Source organism: Ictidomys tridecemlineatus, chromosome 7, assembly GCF_052094955.1.
Source record: "Ictidomys tridecemlineatus isolate mIctTri1 chromosome 7, mIctTri1.hap1, whole genome shotgun sequence".
NCBI lineage: Eukaryota > Metazoa > Chordata > Mammalia > Rodentia > Sciuridae > Ictidomys > Ictidomys tridecemlineatus.
In genome coordinates this window covers 129,843,268-129,862,268 of record NC_135483.1, presented here as the reverse complement: position 1 = coordinate 129,862,268, position 19,001 = coordinate 129,843,268, and the positions used below count along the sequence as shown (strand labels likewise).

The 19,001-nt window shown below is 36.3% G+C and overlaps 1 protein-coding gene across 3 annotated transcripts in view; it reads left to right on the top strand.

Moving 5' to 3' along the window:
• Pla2r1 (phospholipase A2 receptor 1) overlaps positions 1–19,001 on the top strand; it is a 117,424-nt gene that overhangs the window by 91,026 nt on the left and 7,397 nt on the right. For 2 of the 3 annotated variants that reach the window (XM_078017464.1, XM_005315764.5), the window contains exons 21-29: positions 4,421–4,538; positions 5,194–5,324; positions 5,780–5,927; positions 9,975–10,213; positions 11,822–11,990; positions 13,822–13,962; positions 14,450–14,566; positions 15,722–15,898; positions 18,881–18,913. In XM_078017464.1, the coding sequence (XP_077873590.1) occupies positions 4,421–4,538; positions 5,194–5,324; positions 5,780–5,927; positions 9,975–10,213; positions 11,822–11,990; positions 13,822–13,962; positions 14,450–14,566; positions 15,722–15,898; positions 18,881–18,913 (1,273 nt within the window). The remainder of the gene's footprint in view (positions 1–4,420; positions 4,539–5,193; positions 5,325–5,779; positions 5,928–9,974; positions 10,214–11,821; positions 11,991–13,821; positions 13,963–14,449; positions 14,567–15,721; positions 15,899–18,880; positions 18,914–19,001) is intronic. The other variant, XM_078017465.1, reaches the window with a different exon arrangement.

The following is a 19,001-nucleotide window of genomic DNA, read 5'->3' as shown; positions in this document are numbered from 1 at the left end:
ATGTACATTTCTAAGTTCCTATTTTCAATTCTTGTGGAGATATACCTAGGAGTAGAATTGCTGGTTCATATGGTAATCCTTTGCTTATCTTTTTAAGGAACAAATGGTTTGCCACAACAACTAAACCGTTTTACAATTCTGCTAACAGGGTATGAGGATTTATATTTTTCCCCATTCTTGTCAACACTTATTATTATCATTTTTGAGTGTAGGCATTCTAGTACACCTGTGGTGTTATCTCATTGTGGCTCTGATTTGCATTTCCCTATTGGCTAATGATGTTTAGAGTCTTTTCAAGTACTTATTGGCCATTTGTTTATCTTCTTTGGGAAAAATGTCTATTCAAGTTCTTTGTCCATTTTTTAATTGGGTTACTTGTCTTTTTATTGTTGAGTTATAAGAATTCTGAATACATTCTATATACTTAATTCCTATCAAATATTTCCCTCATTCATTAGATTGTCTTTTAACTTACTGTATAATTTCCTTTGATGCACAAAAGTTTGTAATTTTAATGAAACGCAATTATCTATTTTATCTTTCGTTGCTTGTGCTTTGGTATCATACCTAAGAATCCACTGCCAAATCCAATGTCATGAAGATTTACCTCTATGTTTTCTTCTAAGTGCTTTTTGGGTTTAACTCTTATATTTCTTGTTCATTCGTGTATGTGACTATTAGTTTTTCACAACTGGGTGATAATGACTATATAAGTATATCCTAGATATACTCACTTTCTGGGTAGAAAATGGTCACCGGTTATAGAAGGGGCTTGGGGTTTTATAGGTTACACTGAAGGTGACTTGTCAGTTGGGGCATTCAGGAAAGAGATTGTAAAAATTTGAGACTTTTTTAATATTTATTTTTTAGCTATAAGTAGACACAACATCTTTATTTTATTTTTATGTGGCGTTGAGGATCAAACCCAGTGCCCCACGCGTGCTAGGCGATTGCTTCACCTCAGAGCCACAACCCCAGCCCTTGAGACTTGTTTTACTGCGCAAGGACGGAAGGTTTAGACCTCAGTGCCCAGTGCTTATCTTGTCCTCTGGGGGTCATCGTATTGTGACTGGGACAGGATTAATGTGTAGCTTTGCTGTCATTGGAAAAGAATTTACTGGGAAAGGATCAACACTTATCCTCTTTCTAGGTACTGCCATTTTAGGATTGATGTATGTCTCCTTCCCGGGGATTGTCTTGTCACTAGGAAAGGATTTACTGAGGAAGAATTAATGTTTTGCCTCCTTCCTCCCTCCCTCCTCCTGGGGCACATTGTCTTGGGGGTTACCATTTTCCATGTCCCCACTTTACACTTTATCCATTCCTTCACTTAACTATGTTGCATAGTGAGAATTCAAAAACAGGACACAATGTTTTCTCTTTTGGAGCTTACAGACAAGAGGGAGAATAAACTTTAATAAGCCAGCCAGGAAAATAACTATATAATTTAAAACCATGATGTATGTGATAAAGTCATGCAGTTCTTTAAAAGTATGTCATAGGAGGACCTGACCAAGGTGGTCATAAGATAAAGATCATTAAAAGTAGCATTTGTTAAAGGTCCTGTGGTGAGGGGAAATATAACAGTTAAGAAACTGAAGAACTAGGCTAATAGAAGATGAGACAAAAGAAGTAGGCAAGTGTTATCATTGTAGAGTTTCTGGTTTTATCAGTGCCAAGGATAGATTGGAGGTGGGCAGGGTGAGAACAGCTAGATAGCCATTGCAATAGTACAGGCAAAATTAGTAACCTGGGCTAAGAGGGTGGTGGCCAAGATCATTGGGTAGTGAGGGTAGGAGAAGGGGGAGTGCTTTGCAAAACAGAAATTCCAAATGGTAGTGCAGGAGGGCTGGTGAAATGCCTATCAGGGCCCAGGCTTACTGTGTGCTAACTGTGCCATTCAGTTGTCAGCAGGAACACTGGGGAACCACCCAGTGTCAAGAATTCCATTTCCAAATGTTGAGCTAGAAACAATTTTGAGACCCAAAATAAATGAATAAAATAATCTTATATGTGAAACTTGTAGAGAAACAATAGCACCTCCTTAGTTCACAGCAATAATCAGAGGTACATTATACAAGATGATCATATTTTGCAAATGAGTCAGTAAACAATGTTAAGGATGTTGTACTGCCTCTTGCTGCTGTGCTTTAATTATTAACAACACCATTTCAGAGAGTGTTAGTAAATATGTTATATTTTCAGAAACAATGAAGTTGTGGAAAGAGGAGGCCACACTCCACACTGCCGAGCTAGTCAATCCTGGCTGAGGCAAGCATGTGGGGAGCGAGGACGGAGTGTTTTTCTGGAGAGATTTAATGCACTAACGGAACCAATGAAGTTCCTTGGTATTTGTGAATGGTTCATTAGTGTGACTATCTGAACACAAGGTGAATTCACATTAAGTGATAAGACTTCCCAATAATTAGTGTGTGCCACTCTTCGGAATTTGTAATTAGAAGAAAGAGGCAGAATGAAAAGAAATAGATAAAAGGATAGTTGTTATAAAATTAAACTCCTTATAGCCAATTCAGTTTCTTTGTGAAGCAAACAAGGGAAAGGGAAGCAGAAGAATTGAAAATACTCTTCCTCCTTTGGTTGGAAACTCAACTTCAGGCCAGATCAGGGGTTCTGGTTTTTATCCTAAAAGCAATGGAAACCCTCTGAGGAGCGTAAACTCAAGAACGACATGTCCGGGCTGGGGTAGTGGCTCAGTGGTACAGCGCTTGCCTTGCACATGTGAGGCACTGGGCTCTATCCTTAGCATCACATAAAAATAAATAAAATAAAGTATTGTGTCCATCTAAAATAAAAAATATTAAGGAGGAGGAAGAGGAGGAGGTAGAGAAGGAGGAGGAGGACATGTCCAATTATTTTCCTTATGTTCATACATGAATACACAAACAGTCATATATAGCCAGGAGAACAAGCTATACTCCATGTATGTACAATGTGTCAAAACACACTCCGCTGTCATGTATAACTAAACAACAACAAAAAATAATGATATGTCAGAACTGAGTTTTGAAAAGGATGGTCTCCTGCGGTTGACACTTTGAGCTGGGTACTTCTTGGCTGTGGACTAGTGACTTGTTCTGAACCTTGCAGGGTGGAGCTGCTGTCCTGGACTCCACTGCCAGTATGGCAACTCTCAGACATTGTCACATGATCCCTGAGGGGCTAAACTGTTTGAGAACCACTGGGCTCAATCTAGAATGCCCGAGGATGTCGTTTGATAACCACTTTAGGATCTGTTGTCTAATTTTTTTCCATAAATGTTTATTAGTCACATTCCCCTGATGTGACAAAGAAGAACAAGACTTACTCTTCACTTTTAAGGTGTATATGATGGTGGGGAAGTAGTGGGAAATGACAAATTTAGAAGAATGATGGGAAAGGATGGACATCGTTCTAAGGCAAGATAGGAAGAATGCTTCCTCAAGTCGGATTTCTACATAATGTGACATCATCGTGTAACTGGAAGTGTCTCCGTAATGAGATCTTGGAATCTGACCTATCAAAGACTAGGGTTGGCTATGTTCGTTGATAAGCAAATTGAGCATGAGAGAGGAATTCTCAGGAAATTCTAGATGGACTGTGCTTTGCATAAAGTGTCTCCTGACTTCTCTGGAACTTTGCCTTTTCCATTATAACCTTTTTCTTCTGTGTCTCCCTCTCACCTAAGCCCAGTTAGTCCTACCCAACATTTTAAATTTCATTGAGCTTTAGGGGTGGCGGTGGGGAAGAAAAGCTTATCTTCAGCCAGGCCAGTCCTCCATTTCTCACCCATCCCACCACGATAGAGACATGAACTCTCAGTGCCAAATCCCACAGCCTTTCTGTGTTCCATTTAACACTGATGGCTGGCCTTCCTTTGTTTCTCCTTTTCCTGGGTGTCCTGAGTTCTGCCCTAGCTTCTCCTCCCATTGGGCTCATTTTTTTTTTTCCTTTTCTGGCTTTTCTGGTGGACTTACTGACCTAATGGCTGACTCTACATATTTGGTAAATTGAAACACCTGATGTGGCTCCATCGCCCCATATTCCTTTCTCACTCAAAGTGAGGAAGGATGCTTGGAAACGGATTCAAGCTAAGTTGTTCTTTGCCACTCACAGACTTCTTTTATTAGATTAAATCTGCCACTGCAAACTTTGTGCGCAAACTGGCTCCTCTTGAGGAGCCATGGCCACTGCTCTGACATCCCACATGACAAGACACGTCCTTGTTTCTTATCTGCCTGATGTCAACACAGGCATTGGCCCTTTTAAGGTGTATATGATGGTTACTCTAATGTCTTTGGAGCAGCTGAAAGAAGAATGAGTTCTTTCTGCCTAAGTAATTTTCAAGGTTGACCTATGGGAAATTTTTAATTCACTTATAAAACTACAGAAATGAGCACTTTGTTTTGGTGTTTTTTCATAGTGCCTTTTGGTGAGGATCCCCAAAGACCCAAGTGATCTGAAGAACTGGATGGGTGCTCAAGACTTCTGCATTGAAACAGGGGGGACACTGGTTGCCATTGAAAGTGAGGTGGAACAAGGTAGAGTATTCAGGGTGCCGCTAGGCCAAAATAATAATTTTTATTCAGGTATTAATTAAAATGTTCCAAAACATATTAACGTTTCCAAATCAACATTTAAAACATCGTACTGATGATTCATAAATTTTCAGTTTACCCAGTAAGCTTTATGTCATGACATCTATACATGTCTGCAAACTGCATTGATCATAAGCTGCTGAGTTTTGAAGGTAATAGAAAGAATAAGATCTGCATTTCAAAATGGCTAAAATTATCTCAAGTACAGTCTACTATAATTGCACAGTATGATTTTTAGATCCCTTTAGATTTAACTACACACTTTTATTTGATATTTAGGTAATTATATACTGTAGCTTAACTACAATAGATAAATCCTCTTTTGTTTAAAAAGGCATTGAATGAGCACTGGAAATTGTTTTGTTAATGATATGATAAAATTTCTTGTTATCCAGCTAATTTCTGTCAATTTAAACTCAAACAAAAGTGCAGAAAAAAACTCCATTACCTCAACAAGGACAAAGTAACACATTCCTACAATTGATTCATAATTAAGTTTCACTGTCATTTAAATATAATTACAGTTATAAACAGAATTTGATGATTACCCTAATGGTTTATATGGTATTAAATTAGATAATGTATTCCTATCTTTCAGCTTTCATCACTATGAATCTTTTTGGCCATAACACTAATGTGTGGATAGGGTTACAAAATAACGATTATGAAAAATGGCTAAATGGAAAGCCTGTGACATATTCTAACTGGTCTCCATTTGATGTAATAAATGTAAGTTTTAAGATTTATTTTGTAGAAATCATTTTAGCCAGAACTCTCATTCAAGACTTGCTTACTAAAGATTTTTTCTTCCTATATTTTGTAGGTCTAAATTTATATTAGTTTATTATTAACATTAATTTTAATAATGCAATTTCACCTAATTTTCATGTGTTTCATAAATCTAATTATTTTACTCATTACAATTATTGTTTGTTTTGGAGGTTATGAAGAGATTTGTAAACTGACTTATTAAATGCAAAGAAAGAGGGGCTGGGGATGTAGCTCAATGGTAAAGCCCTAGCCTACCATATGCAAGGCCCTGGGTTCAATCCTCAGTACTACAAAGAAAATAAAAGAAAAGAGAAAAAAACGTTAATAAGGGATTAATGCTCTTTTAATGTCCTCAATACAAATTTCAATGTTTTATATTATCAGATTTTTATAACATTTATATTCTTTTAAAGATTCCAAGTCATAACTCTACAGAAGTTCAAAAACACATTCCTCTCTGTGCCTTGCTGTCAAGTAATCCTAATTTTCATTTCACTGGCAAATGGTATTTTGAAGATTGTGGAAAAGAACGCTATGGGTTTGTTTGTGAAAAAATGCAAGGTAAGAAACATGTTTTTTTTTAATTCCTTTTTATTCCATATATAAAAATATGTTTTTTTTTATTCCTTTCATTTCCTTAGACTCAGCCCCCTTATCTTCCATATTTGTTTTCCACAACTGCTTAGCAGTCCCACAGCTAACAGTGTGAGGCACTTATTCTTTCTCTTTACCTATGATCATGTAATTTCCAGCACCCTGGTTCTATGCCCTTTAGTTTTGTTTGAAGGACTGCAGAGAACACTTGACTGGTGACTAAGTTTATGCATTCACTTTGGCCTCTTCAAAAATTTTCCTGCTTTGTTCTGGGATTATATGTATGTGTTAGGCCATTTTCTGACACTATAATGAAGTACTATAACAAAGTTAGCAAGCTAACTTATAAAGAAAAGAGCGCTATCTTGGCCCATGGTTCTGATCCCAAGTAAAGGGCTCCTATATAGTAATGGCCTTCTTGATGGCAGACTTAAGGTGGCACAGGGCATCACATGGCAAGAGACAGAGAGAATAAGTGTACCCTCTGGTCTGTCTCTCCTTATAAAGCCACCAGCATTCAAATCATGATAGCTCACCCTGATGACCTCATCTAATCTTAATTACCTCCTAAAAGTCCCATTTGTAAAACTCATAGTCAGATAAATTCTCTACCGGCTTCATACCTCATTAATGAGAATGAAACTTCAACATGTGGCTTTTAAGGAACATATTCAAACTACATATAAACCATAGCAGCATCTATTCAAGCAATTTTGTAAAAGTCACCAAGAAAACATTGGAAAAGAATCAGAGAAATAAACCAACTCATACACCTTCTTGGAACCCTAAAAATGGTCTCCGTGGCTAAATATGATGTATAGTATGTTTCTAGATCTAATAGGCAGAACCCCCAATGACTTCTGGTATAAATTACCAAAGCCATGTGTGTTAGCTCATCACCTTTCCATCAGTGTAACAACATACCTGGGATCATCAACTTATAAAGAGATAAGGTTTATCTTGGCACATAGGTTTGGTGGTTTAGTCCATGATTGATTGGCCCTGTTGCTTGAGGCCTATTTCAAAGCAGCACATGATGGCTAAAGCATGCACCAGAGCAAAGCCACTTACCTCATAGCCAAGAAGCAAAAAGAAAGGAAAAAAAGAGACTAGGGTTCCACAATCCCCTCCTAGGGTATGCTTCCAACGACCTAAAGACTTTCCACTAGGCCTTACCTCTTAGAGGTTTCATCACTTCTCAACAATGAACCCTGGGGACCAAGCCCTTAACACTTGGACTTTTAGGGGATATTTATTGTCCAAATCTTATCACCACACTGTTACACATAGCCAACGGGTTCAGCAAGCAACATGAATGCATTTTGAGTGATCTCAAGTAATAAAAATAGAAACAGTAGCTTCCTTTCACTGAGCACTGGTACCACACACCCTAGATGGTCGCAGTTTGCATCAGGCTATGTGGAAGTCTAGGCAGCCTAGCCTATGATGCTTACCAGGAATATGAATCACACTTCTTAGTCCTGCACACCTGTGAGCTCTCTGAGGACGCTAAGTATCAACCCATCCTCAGCAATTCCAGAGAAGCTCCATTTCTGGTTCTCAGTTATCACTGAGGCACAACAGCCAGGAACTATAAGAAGATACTGGATCAGTAATGGCAAGAATAATATGGAAAGCACCTTGTAAGGGAAGAAATGATATCAGAATAGCATGTACATTCACATTTAACATGGACCTGGCACTGTGCTTTGGGTTTATGAGCATTATGCCATAAAACCATAAAGAATTCTATGAAAGAGGTCAAAGTCTCCCCATTTTACAAAGAACTTGAGGCTTAAAAAAATAATTAGCACTCTACCTTGAGGGTGATGGATGTCTCTCAGTTAAACACAATGATTCTATTCTACTACTGTAACACTGATTTTTTCTTGAAATTTAACCTCAGATCACTTGCTCTCTCTGATATTTTGGGATGTTCTTTCCGAGACAGAGTAGAGCAGTGGTGGGTGAGAACTGAGACCCTGGAGTGCCCCACCCAGGGTTTCCTATCCCACCTCTGTAAACAAGCTTCTGTCAAGTTATTTATCTTCTGCAAACTTTGATTTCAGCGTTTATGCTCTGTGCATATATAATGCTTAGTACTGTTCCCAGCACATGTTTAAGGAATGATAGAGTATTTTCAATTAAGACTATTTGACTTAACAAATGCTTGCAAATTACAATGAATACACAAGTTCTGCTCTTCTTTCTTATATATATATGTACTCATTTTGGGCTTGAAACAAATCACTCATCTGCCTGAAAGAACAAAGAAATCTGAATAAAAAGAGAAAGGCAAAGTCAAGAACCCCTCCCGGTTTGGGGTTCAGGATGTAGCACAGTGGTAGAGCACTTGCCTAGCATGGACACTGCCCTGGGTTCATCCTTGGTACTGCAAAACAAACAAACAAATCCCACAAGAACATCTAAGAGCCCCTAATTTGGAACTTGGCTTCCAAGAGATCTTTCTTTTTCAGGGGAAAGAATGGAAAGATCATGTTGCTCAAATTCACTTATTTTGAAATTTGATAGACTTGATTACATAGGAAGAAATTCATATGTGTAAAAATATAGATATATAACTCAGTTGGGGGCAGTCAAATTGGTGTTTGGGGCACATATGTAAGAATTTGTGTCTTTAATTTCACTAATCATTTATAAATAACTACTTCGTTATTATATTGATTTTATAAAAATAACCATAGACTGTGCATATAGACTGGAAAACAGACTTCTAGCAATAAATAAACTGATAATAGAATTCAAATCTTCACAAGTTGGTAAATATATTAGTTTCACTTTGATTTTGCAATATGTTGCTATATTGAGATAAGAGTTTCAGGTAAAAGTCAATTTCCCACTTTGCCACTTTTACGGGTTGGGCAGTAGGTAGAGAGTAGGAGTTATGTCTAGAAGTAAGGAAAGGGAAGCAAGAAGCATCATTTATTGAGTGCCTGCTGTTTCCAAGGAATAACAGTATGTATCCCCTGTGGATATCTCAAGGAATCCTACTCACACTCCTATAAGGGAGATCATATCAATGTCTCATGGACCAGAAATTTGAGTTCAATTTGCTCAATGTCTCTTAACGAGTTAGAAGGAGGAATGGGATTGAGCCCCAGACCTTCTGACCTATCCACACCTGGCCATGTTCCTTTCTAACCCTAAGTGTTGTGAACCCACTAGAGAAACTCAAGGCACTTTGGATAGTGCAGAAACTTTTATTTTGTTTTCATGTTTTAGTTGCTCTGAACTGAGCCTATCCTAGTACACAATGTAATACAAAACAAAAAGTAAACACACATATTAAAAAGGAAATATCTGTAAGTCAAAGAAGACTCTCTTTCCCCATGATCATAGCCACTCCTAAACAGGGAAGTACTGATAATTACAGGCTGGAAAAACTTCCCTTTTAACTTATAAATCTTGACTCTCACAGGTGACATATTAATAGTAACTTTTTATAGGAAGTATATGTTTCTAGCATTTGTTAACTTGAGTTTTTAAATTTCTTTTTAGAAATTATAGACTAAATATGATAATGATTTATAGTCTTAAAGTGTAATAAGTGAATATATACTTGTAAAACTAGTTTTGCAATGTAATTGATGACAACACAATATATATTAATACTCTTTCATGAAGCGTGAATTTCTGCCATAACAGTGGGTTAGGCTAGTGTTGGTAGCTACTGAAACCTGCCTAAGGAAACTACCGGCAGCTCTACTAAAAGTGGTCTATTTGACAAAAGAGGGTCAAAAATGGGAAATATTTCAAAATTAATGCAATCTATATTTATAATTTGAAGAAACTCATTTATTAAATTATCTTAAAGATTCTAATTTTTAGCATCCCATATACTTTCAGGCAGTACTCTCATTTAATACATAGTCAATTCAGGAAGAAAAACTCTCTGGTCAACCTGGATCATCATGACAGGGATCCATGCTAGATTTTTCCTCCTCCTTTCCCATCCACATGCTACAAATGATTTTGTTGTTGTTCTTTTTGTAGATACTTCTGGAGACCACATGAATACATCTGATATGTACCCAATTCCTAATACCTTGGAATATGGAAACAGAACGTACAAAATAATTAAGGCAAATATGACTTGGTATGCAGCAATAAAAGCCTGCCTGATGCATGGAGCAGAGCTGGTTAGCATTACAGACCAGTATCACCAGTCCTTCCTCACTGTTGTCCTCAACCGGCTAGGACACGCCCACTGGATTGGACTGTTCACCACAGATGTAAGTGTCCTAAGTGCCCTGGAATATCTTTACATAATTAAATTTCATATCTACCTCCTTCATGGGTATCAGTGAAATTAGCACAGAAAAAAAAATCCCAGAAATAACAGTAAATGTAACATTTAAATAATTAGTAAAACAACTGACTAACCTTGTGAGCAGCTTAACTAGAAAACAAAAGAGTATATGTCTTTTAATAAATATCCACTTGCCTGATTTCTAGACATAATAAAGAGCCTTCAAAAGTCTCTGAAATTTTCCAGACACATCTGAATTCCATCCCATACGAATACTGGAACACATTTTAAACCCAAGCTCTGCAACTGGGTCAAATTGGGTCATTTGTGACATTTCAGGAATCACCAAGAAAAATGGCTCACACTTCTTGCCTGATTTTTAAATAATTCCATACCTCTTAAAATTTAAACATTGTTTTTGTTTTCCTCTAGGAATGTGATTTGGAGAATAAGGTTCTTTGCTTTATTGTTTTTTAATAAAAGTAATGAAAAGTAAATTCTATTCTCTCTTGATCCCTAGTTCTACTCCCTGTGTTGTAAGCAGTTTCTTATATGCCATCTAGAAATTTTCAATGGACATACACGTATGCAGCTATAATGAGTGAATATGTACATTGTTTTTAAAATACAAATGAGATCACACTGTGTTTGCTACCCTTAAATTTGCTCTTTTAATTTAGTGTAGTTTTTATAACCTTCCTGTAAGCACATAAAAATCTCATGTATTCACTTGGAACAGCAGTATGTAAGAATACACCCCAATTTATTAAACTATTCCCCTGAAAATGGGCATTTGATTTTTTTTCTCATTTTTTTACAATCACAATGCACAACAAACATTCTTGTACAGGTAGGATAATTTCCTAGAAATAAAATTGCTGAATACACTAAATTTTAACAAGTACTGCAAATTGCCTTTCAAAAGTTTGCACCACTTTATATGCCAAAGGATAGCATCTAATTTTTATACCTTTTTTTTTTTTTTTTTTGGTACCAGGGATTGAACCCAGGGGCCACTTAACCATTGAGCCACATCCCAGCTCAGTTTTTTAACATCCTTAACACTACTATCAAAATTCTAAACCTTGTCAGTGGGGTAGCTAAAAGAATGATATTTTATGATTATTTGTTGTATTTTTTGTTTTACAGAATGTTTTATCTTTATGTAGTAAATTTTGTATTATGGACTCTGGATTTTGTATGACTTGGAAAGATTTTCCCCACATCAAAAGTATTAAAAAAAAAGCAAAGTTTTCATTAATGTTTTTATGTTTTCAACATTATGCTTGAATCTTCAATCAATCTAGACTTTATTTTGGTGTAAAAATCAAGGTATTGACCCTATTTCCCTCTGATTACTTACTAAGAAATTATGGTTGCAAGAAGCCAATGATTTCTCAGAACCAAAAAAATATATATATCACTTGTGGTAGATGCTCCTTTTTGTCAGGCCATATTCATAAGCAGTTCTAGGCCCTCTGAAAAAAAGAATAGAAGTGGAGATATTTGTGGGAAGGGTGGGATGCTCACAGCACGGGGTGGCACCACAGCAGTCGTTTTGAGGAAGTGATGGCTCACCTTTCCTCCACAGAATGGTCTTCATTTTGACTGGTCAGATGGCACCAAATCCTCTTTCACTTTTTGGAAAGATGAGGAGTCATCCTTCTTCGGTGACTGTGTTTTCGCTGATACTAATGGACGCTGGCATAGTACAGCCTGTGAGTCATTTCTGCAAGGTGCCATTTGTCATGTGCCCACTGGTAGGTACAATTCTATTCAACTGAACAAATAACACATGTGCTTCTACTATATGCAAGGCTGTACTGAGCAGGAAATACAAGCATGACTAGTAGAAGTCTCAGCCCCTAGTAAATCTCTAGTATCTGGTCAGTGATATAAAGACAAATAACTGCTATTCCAGTATGGATACCAAATGAGATAAGAGAGGTAGCATCTGTTGTGGGAGTTATCAAGAAAAAGGAAAAACAGAAGGGCTTCTCTTCTTTTAATATTTTTTAAGTTATTGATGGACCTTTATTTTATTTATATGGGGTGCTTAGAATCAAACCCAGTGCCTCCACACGTACTAGGCAAGTGCTCTACCACTGAGCCACAACCATAAGCCCAAGAAAAGCATCTTGAAGGATATAACAGTGAAGATGAGCCTTGAAGAATAGGTGGCATGTAAATGAGAAAAAATAGGTCAATAAAGGTGAAACTTAACTCAGAGAATTGTATAGCTTCCTGAGATCTCAGCTGTCAATCAACAGGACCAGAATCAAAAGCCACATGCCCCCACTCTCTAATATGATGTTAATTCCATTTGAAAAGGTCCCTTCTCCTTTATTACTATAGTGTGTATAGACAATTCCCTAAACTAGAGAGATGGCTTATATATGCCAAAAGTCAGATAACAAAGAGGCTATCTAAAATATATTTCACTAAAATATAAGCTCTGTAAAGTCACAAGTACTTCTGATATACCTTTAGCAAACTGTAAGTCCTCAATAAATATTTGTTATTTTTTTAAGTTCCGTAGCACTAGCTATTCTCCTTTTAAATCTCTCATTTCATAAAAATGTAAGACTTACTTATGTTTTTGGTACTATATCAAATAGCATACACAATATGTAACTTTAGATCAAAACAATTCAGAGTTAAATGTAAATAAATATATGTATATTTAAATGTATATGAAAAAATTAATTCTGTTTCTGAAACACCATAAAAGCTCTCTCTCTCTTTTCAAGAACAATGCATCATTGAGTACTTTAGAAGTATCCAGCACTAATGAATTTAAAGTCCCAGATTATAAAAAAGATATTGTTGTTAGTTTCCTTTTATAGATAAAGGAATCAATGTGGGTAATGGGCCCACAGTCACACAGCCAGTAAGTGGCAGAGCCAGGATCTCAGGATGGATGAGTCTAACTCTCATGCTTTCCCTAGAAGTAAAGTCCCTTCAAATTTATCTCATTTAGGGTCGGGGTTGTAGCTCAATGGAAGAGCGCTTGCCTAGCATGTGTGAGGCACTGGGTTTGATTCTCAGCACCACATATAAATAAACAAAGTCCATCAACAATTTAAAAATATTTTTTAAAAAATGGATCTTATTTGTTTTATTTCATGTCGTGTTGCATTGTTTTCTCTCATAGATTTATTAGTGAGGAAGGATTTTTTTAAAACCTATGATATTCAGCACTGCATGAAACACATTTTGTACATATGGAAGTCCCTTTTGCCAGAATCATTGAGCTGTCACTGTTTCTATGAATCACATCCTCCAGATGTCCCAACCTTTAGGATACCAATTGCAAACATGAAAGATAGTCCCCCTCACCCAGTCACCACTCAAACTAAGCTATGTATTAATATACACTGCTATGTTTAGGTAAATATTGTTTCTGTCAGAAATGCTAGAAACTGGCCCTAGTTTTGTAATCATTTACATTAAATCCTATCTTTCAGAATATTACCATGAAAATCTTATTACATATATTTATCTTGGTCTTTCATAGAATATAATGTAATGTTTATCTCAATAAATGGAGCCAGTCACCACCCTGAAATCATAACTGGTTTTTCTTCATAGAAACAAAACCATTTGAACACCCAGTGTTGTGCTCAGAAACATCTATTCCCTGGATAAAATTCAAAAGTAATTGCTACAGTTTTTCTACAGTCCTAGACAGCACGAGTTTTGAGGCTGCTCATGAATTTTGCAAAAAGGAAGGTAATTCTTTTGTGATGGTAAAATTCTTTCATGTGCTCCTTCTTGACATTTCAGTAAACAATGTGTTTTTCTCATTTGTCTGATTATTTAGTGATGTTAAGAGCAACAAAAACTATAGAAAGCAATAAATACTATTAAATTTGCTTGTTTGGGGACAGATAATATATGCAACTTAATGTCCAGTGTAGAATTTGAAAACCTGAGATGATGTCTCAGTATATTGCATTTTCTGAAGGAAATGTTCATTTTGAATGCATTTGCATTGTGAATTTTTAATGTTCTCTAAAATTAATATTCTATGTTTTAACTTCTTAAATGCAATCTTAGTAAATGTGCTTTTATCTTAAACTTTTTAATCAAAATCACTTTATTCATAACAAAGATTTTTACTTTTCAAAGTCTGCACTTTGCAAATAGTGGCATAGAAGACATTTTTAAAATGTGTAGACACAAATACTTGCTCATTTGCTACTTGACTCTTTTATAGGATCTAATCTTTTAACAATCAAGGATGAGGCTGAAAATTCATTTCTCCTGGAAGAGCTTTTTGCGTTTGGTTCTTCTGTCCAGATGGTTTGGTTGAATGCTCAATTTGATAGTAACAGTAAGTGATTTGGGTAGAGAAAAGGAGAGGGCATGAATAAATACACAGTTGTTAGGGCTAATGATAATGGCATCTGTGAGCCAGAAAAATCTCCTTGCACACATTTGCTTTGAAAAAAATAGCATGAATCCTGAAGCCATTTCTTCCACAAACAACATTGCTACCCTGTTCTATACCTTCTTATCCTCTGGAATAATCCCAGAATAGCAAAAATAAAAATGAACAACAACAAGTTTACCTTTACGATTACTGTGAAGATGCTTGGCTGGAACTGTGAATTCACAGACCTCAGCATATCACACCAAAACCAGACTGACTGGAAAATGCCCCAGGTTTCTAAATGTTATAAAAGCACAATAGAGTTATGGAAATGTTTCAGTGATAAATTGTTCTATTAGAATTCCTATTTGCTACTCATAAAAACCAGAGTTTGTAATAAAATGGAAGCCTGGTATTCTTTTCTTTATGTAATTGATGGTTATTGAAAGGTACTTGTAAAGAAAATTATTTTCATCAGCATGAAGAGCTTGTAACAGTGGTATACCAAAGTTGGAGGTGAGCCTACCCTTAAGGGGAGCATTTTAATCACTAACCTTATAGAGTTTCTAGCAGATGGTGATAATAAAAAGCAAATAAACTTTTAGCTAGTTTTAGTTTTAGTTTTAAATTCTTTTCAGTCAGTGCATCCCTCCTGTATATGGGATGGTCTCCCACTGCCTCTAATCCCTTGGCATATGACTGGCTTGCTATTTAAAGACATTCACTGTAAAATTCTTTTAGAACATAAATCATTTGATAAAGACTTGGAGGTTAGGACTCAAAAGAGTGTCCTTACATTGATTAGTTTCATTTACTCAATAATTTCTTGAAATTGGCTAGAAATTACATGGAATGTTTCAAACTGTTACACTAATAAACATGATATTCTAAATGTACTAAATAGAACAATGTATCTAAAATAAATAAAGGGTGATTCACAAGTCAACTTCATTAATACCTACCTTTGATATTGAGTTCATGACTGTCCTCACAGAGCTAATGCATCAGAGGAGAGAGTCTCATTAAACTTAGGGATCGATTTCTATGGTTCATTGCAGTCTTAGTGTGTTTGAAACCATGCATATAACGTATAATAAGTCAGTAATATTTTCACAGATGAAACCATAAAATGGTTTGATGGAACACCCACAGACCAATCAAACTGGGGCATTCGGAAGCCAGATATGGACCACCTCCAGTCCCACCAGTGTGTTGCCCTGAAGGTCCCGGAAGGAGTGTGGCAGTTAACCCCATGTGAAGAAAAAAAGGGGTTCATATGTAAAATGGAGGCAGGTGGGTTAATCAGAGAGTAAGTCTTCATTTTTATTCTACCCTAATTAACGTTAACCCACTATTTCAGCATTTCAAGTTTTTAAATCTAAGTATTTGGAGAGTATTCAGATAGACTCTGGAATTATCATCTTGTTCTGCATAAAACAAGTCAGAGAACATTTCAGCTACTTCCTCTCATATGTGAAGAAAGAAAAAAACATTATAAACCAACTCATTCAAAGACTCTTGTTCTTGGCTGTTAGCCCAACAAGCAAATAGAATTAGAATGTAAACCAGCCAACTCCATTCCGGTGATGCTACTCAGAAGGTTAAGTTTGTCTTTGGCCTCAGAAAATACACTCTATATATCTGGCATATTTGTCATGAACAGGTAGAAGTGATTCTCTGTGTCATGACATAAGCATGATATGTCATAAAAGTCACATTTAACTTCATCCTGAGTAACTTGCTTAGAGTGATCAAAAAATAATTTAGGAATCAAGTCAGAAGATTGTAGTCAGTTGCAAACAACAGTAAAGATTTTTAAGGTAAGATGTCAAGAAAGATCATTAACTGTGAGAAGGTGTCTATAATAATCAGAACAATTTCTAGATGACAATCTTATCAGCAAGGAGGAATTTGTATGCCTGGAGCTGCTGGATAAGACCTCAGAGAGATAAGGTTGTGGAATCTAAAATGATGAAGAGACTATTAGAAGATGGAACAGAGGAGAAAAGAGGCATTTTAAACAAAAAGCCCGTCATGGCTTAAGGCAGAATGGACAATAAGCTTAGATTAGAGTGGGGGGGGGGCTCATGTTTGAGAGTGGTGAAAATAAAACTGACCAGTGAAGAAGGTCCATTCACAGAGAATTCAGGCTGAAGAGCCAAGTTCATGGGAGAGGAGAAAAGTACCCAGTGTTCTCTGTAGACACCTGCCACGACGCACTTATTCAATGTCAAGAGAAGTATTTGTAACCTGAGTGACAACATTAAAAAAAGGGGGGGATGTGGGAAGAGAGATTCACCAGGCCTTCATGACTGATTAGACACTGAGAAAGAAGGAAAAAAAACTTGCTGTGGACATCAATGTTTGAGGCTCCAATAGTGTATCATTCTGTGTGGGAAACATGGTTAGGGCGTGCCCAAGTTACCACCTGCACATAGGATCAAGAACAAATCAGAGGCTGGGCTGTAGCTCAGTGGTAGGGGGCTTGCCTAACATGTGGAAGACCCTGGGTTTGATCGACAGCACCACATAAACATAAATAAGTGAAATAAAGGTATTGTGTCCAACTGCAACTCAAAAATAAGTATTTTTTAAATAAGAGAAAGTGAAAGAACAAGTCAGAAGTACCTCATGTCTGTAAGGACTTTAAAGCTTTTTATAATACGTGACACCTCTTTCATCCTTCACAGCAACTTTGTAAGATAGTGGAGCAATTAAAATATTCCCACTTTAGATGGAGTTGGAGACGATCATGCTAAGTGAAATAAGCTAATCCCAAAAAACCAAAGTCCAAATAAATGTTCTCTCTGAAATTCGGACGCTGACTCACAATAAGTAGGGGCAGGGGCAGAATAGAAGTTCATTGGATTAGACAAAGGGGAATTATGGGAAGGGAGAAGGGATGGGAATAGGAAAGATAGTAGAATGAATTTGATATAACTTTCCTATATTCATATATGAACAGTTCATACACAACCAGTGTAACTCCACATCATGTACAACCATGCGAAGTTATACTCCATGTGTATATAATATGTCAAAATATACTCTGTTGTAGTATATAGCTAAAAAGAACAAATTTTTAAAAATCCCCACTTTGCAAATGAGAAAAATGCTTGTCCAAATTGAGGCTACATCAAAGGTTATAGTTCCAATTCTCTAAGAGTTCCTTCTATGCCTCCACTGCCTTTATCAGGAGAATAAATATCTATTAACTGTCTTTCACTAAGAAGTATCTTTTACCCACATAGAATAATAAATGTTTTTAATAATTTGATGTAAAATTATGTGACATTATTTTTAAATTATAGAAACAAGGTTTTTTAATGAAGCTTTGCTGTAGGTAATAACAATGATGTTTCTTTTAAGTCTGTCAGAGTGAGTAGGTGTAAACAGAGTTCAAGGTACCGCCTCCACTCACTATCCACTTACTCGTCTTCTTCCAGATTATCCTCTATATCTTCCTTTGGATCTTTACCAGGATCAAAAATTGCAGAGGTTGAATTTTGAGGTAGTCTACTTGAAAAATATATATGTTTACAGTAAAAATCTTAAAACAGGAGCCATCTCACTTTTTTTACTGGAAGAGCTATTATTAATTTCCTAAGACTTTTGAGATCACAGAGGTGAGAAAATGCTGCCTGTAAAATCCTTGCATAGAAGTAGACAGGTTATCCTTGCTGGATAAACTCCACAACAGATTAAAAAAAAAAAGAAAAAGAACCCATGAGCTCCTGATGTATGGGGACTGTGTTTTACTTTCATTTTCCATTGCAGGACAGTGCTCACACTGGATGGGAATTCTTTGGCTTAGAAAAGAATGCAGTAGGACTAGGGTTGTGGCTCAGTGGTACAGTGCTTGTCTAGCATGTGTGAGGCACCTATTCTCAGCACCTCATATAAATAAATGAATAAAATAAAGGTCCATCAACAAAGAAAAATATGTACAAAATAATTTTTTAAGAAGATTGCAGTGCATACGTTTGTAATGCTAATAATAATAGAATGATCACTATAAATGAAGGGCCACTAAGCTTTTCCAGGTAGTAAATATTTTGTGCTCTGGGGGCCATAGGATCTCTGCAACACTGGCATTGCCTCATAAACAGTCACAGTTAATATGTAAGTGAATATGGCTGAGCTCCAATAACACATTATTCATAAGAACAGGTAACTCATGGGCCATAGTATGCTGATCCTTGCTATAAGTAATGAGATAATTTTGCTGAATTAAAAGAAAAAATTCATTTCAACTTTTCTTTTCTTTTCTTTTAGATATTCACACTGTAATGGAGCACCCAGGAAAAGGTAGGTTTGGAGCAGAAGGAGTATTTTGATTTTTCTTAGAAACAATAAAATAGAAAGCAACAAGGTAAGAAGATTCATATTTCCTCAT